Source organism: Rhinopithecus bieti, unplaced genomic scaffold (genome assembly GCF_001698545.2).
Source record: "Rhinopithecus bieti isolate Rb0 unplaced genomic scaffold, ASM169854v2 scaffold_13351, whole genome shotgun sequence".
Taxonomy (NCBI): domain Eukaryota; kingdom Metazoa; phylum Chordata; class Mammalia; order Primates; family Cercopithecidae; genus Rhinopithecus; species Rhinopithecus bieti.
This window is the reverse complement of record NW_016807514.1, coordinates 3,417,332-3,423,095: the sequence shown is the minus strand read 5'-3', so window position 1 is coordinate 3,423,095 and position 5,764 is coordinate 3,417,332. Positions and strand designations below refer to the sequence as shown.

The 5,764-nt window shown below is 58.3% G+C and overlaps 1 protein-coding gene across 8 annotated transcripts in view; it reads left to right on the top strand.

The window, feature by feature from the left end:
* The window catches only part of PRKCZ (protein kinase C zeta), a 147,398-nt gene that overhangs the window by 128,006 nt on the left and 13,628 nt on the right, over positions 1-5,764 (top strand). For all 8 annotated transcript variants that reach the window (XM_017882477.1, XM_017882480.1, XM_017882479.1 and 5 more), the window contains 5 exons: positions 1,939-2,074; positions 2,183-2,270; positions 4,281-4,400; positions 5,128-5,207; positions 5,579-5,668. In XM_017882477.1, the coding sequence (XP_017737966.1) occupies positions 1,939-2,074; positions 2,183-2,270; positions 4,281-4,400; positions 5,128-5,207; positions 5,579-5,668 (514 nt within the window). The remainder of the gene's footprint in view (positions 1-1,938; positions 2,075-2,182; positions 2,271-4,280; positions 4,401-5,127; positions 5,208-5,578; positions 5,669-5,764) is intronic.

Here is a 5,764-nt window from a genome sequence, read left to right as displayed (position 1 = left end):
GGGGTGGGCCGGGTGGGTACGTGCGGGGTGGGGAGCCGGGTGGGTACGCGCAGTGGTGCGGAGGGGCCGGGTGTGCACAGAGGGGGCCGGGAACGTTCTCCAGGGGTCAGCCGGGCGCTCAAGGGAGGGAGGTCCGGGGAGGATGGCAGAGGGCACCACGACCCCCGCAGTGTGACGTCCCCCACAGTGGGACGCATTCCATAGTTGCTCCAGAATCATAACTTTCGGGAGGTCCCCTGAGTTATGGTGCCTCAGAACCAGTCCCCTGGGCCCCACCCCTGAAGCAGCAGGTGCCTGGTCTGAGCCTGGTCTGAGAGAAGTGAGGCCTGGGACTGTGATGTCTTCATAGTGGCTCTGCCATGGTTCTGCTCTTCACCCTGTTAGTGGCACGGCGTGGCCAACGTTCACTCAGCGTTAGGAGCAGAATGAGAATGGTCTCTTTCTAGAGTGAGCTGAGAGACTCCTTCCTGCCCCTCCCTTTCGTCTCTATATTTTTGGGCCTCCCCCAGCAGCCATGGGGCCTCCAGGACTGTCGGGGGGCTTATTTCAGCTCCCTGGACCTTTCCTGTCTTCTGTAGTTTCTCCTTTTCCTCACTTCCTTCCTTAAGAAGGTTCCATGCAATTTTGTGAGTCACCTTAGATTCTTTCTGGCAATAGGACAGTAGGCAATAAATCTAGAACAGTGCACTCACTTCCCACAACGCTCTTGTTAAAAACTGTGGCAAGATACACATAAAAGGTAGCGTTTTGGGGCATGGAGTTCAGTGGCATTGAAGGCACCCCGTGCCATGCAGCCACTGCCGGGCCCCGTCTCCAGAGCACGCCCCCCTTCCCTGCTGAAGCTCGGTCTGTCAGACACTCCCTTCCTGTCCCCCGCCCCAGCCCCACATCCTCACCCCAGATGGGCATGTCCCACTTTCTGTCCCTCTGATTCGAGGACTCTAGGGACCTCTTTGGAGTGGAATCACAGTGTTGGTCCTTTGGTGTCCTGGAGTCCTCAGGGTTCATCCGTGCTGTGGCCTGTCTCAGGATTGCCTTCCTTTTTCAGGCTGGATAATGCCCACTGGATGGAGGGGCACACTTTGCTTCTCCGTCCATCCCTTGGGGTGCACTTGGGTGGCGTCCGCATGTTGGCCATGGTGAATGGTGCTGCTGTGAACACGGGTGCAAAGTCATCTCTTGAACACCCTGCTTCTGGTTCTTTGGGGTATAGGCCCAGAAACTGAATTGCTAGCCACAAAGGAACTCCATATTTCTTTTTTTTTTGATGGAGTCTCACTCTGTCACCCAGGCTGGAGTGCAGTGATGCGATCTCAGCTCACTGCAACTTCTGCCTCCCAGATTCAAGTGATTCTCCTACCTCAGCCCCCAGAGTAGCTGGGACTACAGGTGTGTGCCACCACACCCAGCTAGTTTTTTTGTATATTTAGTAGAAATGGAGTTTCGCCATGTTGTCCAGGCTGGTCTTGAATTCCTGACCTCAGGAGGTGATTCGCCCGCCTTGGCCTCCCAAACTGCTGGGATTACAGGCGTGAGCCGCCCAGCCTGGCGCTGTGTTTAATTTTCGAGGACCTGCCGGACTGTCTTCCGCACCAGCAGCGCTGTTGTGCACTCCTACCACAACATGCCAGGGCTCCGGTCTTCCCGCGTGGAAGCCGTCGTGTTACTTGCCTGCTCCTCCCCGTGTGGAGGCTGCCGCATCGTTCTCTGTGTCTTTGACAGCAGGGCCATCCTAAGGCGCCTGGAGCGGCGTCCTGGAGCTTTCATTGGCATTTCCCTCCCTGGCCCTGTGCACTGAACTTTCAAATCCTGGGCCTGGTCGTTGAGAGGACGCCTGGCCCGTGGTGAGGCAAACGGGAGCGTGCGGCCCCCAGGCTGGAGCCGTTGGTGCAGCCTCCGGCACAGGCACCATCCCCATGATAGCATCCCCGTCCCCAGGTTCTACGCGGCCGAGATCTGCATCGCCCTCAACTTCCTACACGAGAGGGGGATCATCTACCGGGACCTGAAGCTGGACAACGTCCTCCTGGACGCAGACGGGCACATCAAGCTCACGGACTACGGCATGTGCAAGGTGCGTGCCTCGGGCCGCCTCCCCCGACCATCCCGTGTGCTTCTCAGGGCGCCTGTCCTGCGGGGTGGTGTCTACAAGAACCCTTTTGCGGTAACTGTGCCCCCACAGGAAGGCCTGGGCCCTGGCGACACAACGAGCACTTTCTGCGGAACCCCGAATTACATCGCCCCCGAGATCCTGCGGGGAGAGGAGTACGGTGAGTGCCGCGGCCCTGTCCCCTCTCAGAGCACACGGGGCCAGAGACGGCCTTGCGCCTCACCCAGCAGCTGGGGAGAGGTTTCGTTGACCATCTTCCACCCAAAAGCCACACACTCTTTCGCAGCCGGATGTCATCATCTGGTCTCAGCCCCTTATTTGAATTCTTGAAAACCTCCCGTGTCCACTTGAGCAGCCCCTTGGGGAGGGCACCGCACAGGATTCCTCCTGCCAAGGAGCCCCAAGGACACAGGGAGGGGAAAGACCCAGAAAGCGGGGGTGGGAAAGGCTGCGGCACCTGAGTCCCCGTGCTGCCCACGTGGCTGGGGAGAAGCAGGTGTCTGGGAGCACCAGGGGGTGCAGGAGCGTGTGGAGAGGACCCCGCAGCCCCTGCGGCTGAGGGTGCCACACACACTGGAGTGTTTCTGCTCCTCTCCCCTCTCTGGGCGTGAAACATGGACATGGTGGGCATGCGTGTACAGCCCTGTGTGCGTGTGTGCTGGTGTATTGTGCTGAGTGTTCATGTATGTATTGGGCATCTGTGTGTGTTGTGTGCACACGCATACTGTGTTTGTACACACCCCATCCACTTTTGCATCCTGGTGTTTTGTTTGGTTTTTTTTTTGAGACAGAGTATCGCTCAGTTGCCCAGGCTGGAGTGCAGTGGTGCGGTCTCGGCTCACTGCAAGCTCCACCTCCTGGGTTCACGCCATTCTCCTGCTCAGCCTCCCGAGTAGCTGGGACTACAAGCGCCACCACCCCTGGCTAATTTGTTGTATTTTTAGTAGAGACAGGGTTTCACCGTGTTAGCCAGGATGGTCTCGATCTCCTGACCTCGTGATCTGCCCGTCTCGGCCTCCCAGAGTGCTGGGATTACAGGCTTGAGCCACCGTGCCCGGCCTCCTGGTGTTTTCAATGAGGCATACGTGAGTGTGCCTTCCGACATTTTTACACTTTTTTTTTTTTGCCATCAGAATGGGGGTGGGGCAGGAAGGGTGGGCAGGTCACTCACCCCTGGGATAACTGGGCTCCCCGCTGCCGCGATGGAAGTCTCCGTAGCCAGAGAAGGACAGACAGCAGATTGGAGGACTGGAATCCATTCTAGAACCCAGCTCGGGATGGGGATTCTGGGTGGGACAGCAGCAGCGTCTCACCTCAGCAGGGAGCAGGGGGACTTCTGGGGACCCAGGGGCAGCTGCCGTCCTCGGGCAGAACTGCTCAGGGCCTCCTACCCCTCGTTCGCTGGAGCACGTTCCCATCAGGTTGGCTACTTGAACATTTTTAAAAAACAAAATGGGCCGGGCGCGGTGGCTCAAGCCTGTAATCCCCACCACTTTGGAGCCGAGACGGGCGGATCATGAGGTCAGGAGATCGAGACCCCATCCTGGCTAATACGGTGAAACACCCCGTCTCTACTAATAAAAATAACAAAAAACTAGCCCGGGCGACGAGGCGGCCCTGTAGTCAGCACTCCGGGAGCTGAGACAGGAGAAATTGGCGTGAACCCGGGAGGCGGAGCTTTGCCAGTGAGCTGAGAGCCGGCCCACTGCACTCCAGCCTGGGCGGCAGAGCAAAGACCCGTCTCAAAAAAAAAAAAAAAAAAAAAAAAAAAAAAAAAAATGACTGTGGAAGAAAAGCCGGGAGAGTCTCGTTATTGCAGCGAAAGGGCTTCTTGAAGCTTAGTTCTGTAAAAGCAGAAACGAGAGAGGAGGGTCATCCACAGGTTCCACCAGTGCCTCATGCCTCTGTGGTCACAGGTGCCCTGGCAGGACTGACAGCCCAGAGACAGCCCGGGAGACCTCCATAGTGGCAGGGACAGTGGCAGGGAGGCCGAGCTGCCAGGCGGAGGTGCTGGTTCTGTCTGGGAAGTGGAAGCCAGAGGCCTGTGTGCCACCCACTCGAGCCTGGCTCACACTCGTGTCAACTGGGCATGAAAACCAACCCCAGCCGGGTTCGCCCTGCTGCCGGCCCACGTGGCCCCACTGGGTGACGGCCGTGTGCCTTCCCCCAGGGTTCAGCGTGGACTGGTGGGCACTGGGCGTCCTCATGTTTGAGATGATGGCCGGGCGCTCCCCATTCGACATCATCACCGACAACCCGGACATGAACACAGAGGACTACCTTTTCCAAGGTGCGTGCCCCGCTGCGCGTGCGTCCCCTCACCTGCGTGACTGTCTTCCTTCCTTTTCAAAGGTGCAGGTAGAGGGGTCCTGTGGGGGCCAGGAGCAGCAGTGCCACGCAAAGCATAACAGGAACCATTCCTTCTGGCCGGACCCTGTCCCACATGCCACTCCCCGGGCCGTAGGGTGGGGTGACCCCACCTGTGGGTCAGCAGGAAAGAGAACCTGTCCCGATTCAGTTCCAACTCCCTCCTGCCCTGGCCAGCAGCACATCCTGGAGTCCCAGCTATTGGCTGTACGGAGCTGAAAGCACAGCCCTCGCCCCCAAAACCCACAGCCACCATCATGGGCTCCTTCCCACCTGGAGGCCCCGGGACCTGCTTCTGGTCTGGAATTCAGTGCCACGGGGATGTGGGGGTCCAGGAACGTGGCTGTCTCCGCTGTGCCCTCTGGTTGTCAGCGTGCAGAGGCACCCATGCATCTGCAATCTTGCGGCTGAGGAGGGGAAGCCGCTGGTTCACGCCTGTTCCCACGACACATGCCAGCGCATGTAACCGGGAGGCCCAGGGAGGACCCGGCGGGACTTCGGGTTATAGATATCGCTGGGCTGTAGGAAGGGAGGGGGCTCCAGGGCCCCAAGTCTGAGCTCCCAAAGCTCCTGCTCAGAATAGGAGTCTGGGCAGCGCTGGGCAAATCACACACACGCGGGGAAGTGCTCACCAGGCTCCACCCTTGCAGTGATCCTGGAGAAGCCCATCCGGATCCCCCGGTTCCTGTCCGTCAAAGCCTCCCATGTTTTAAAAGGATTTTTAAATAAGGTACGTTTCTGGCCATGCTGACAAACTCGTTCGTGGCCTTGGTGTTGGTGGGCAGAGGGCCAGTCACGGCTGTTGGCCATTTTTTCATGTCGGCTGCTATGTATCGGGTGTGTGGGCTGATTCTCCGCTTCAGTATTTGAGCTCTGTTCTGTGAGTCGTCCGTTTTTACTCACACCTAACAAAATGAGAACGTATGCCCAAGGAAAACGGAACGAAGCCTAACGTGGGGGAAGGAGCTTTCAGTAAAGGAAACATCTGATTTCTACCCACTGGGTCAGAGCATCGGGGGAGGCTTGTCAGCGCCAAGGAGAGCGGGTCCTGGGGCTTCCGGGATGGGGCTGACTTGTCCTTGTTTGAACTCTAACCTCCAGGACCCCAAAGAGAGGCTCGGCTGCCGGCCACAGACTGGATTTTCAGACATCAAGTCCCACGCGTTCTTCCGCAGCATAGACTGGGACTTGGTAAAGCATCACAAAGCCCATTTACACCCCCATCGCCATCCCAACCCCAAATCCACGCAACCCCCACCCCACCCCATCCGAACCCCAACCCAATAT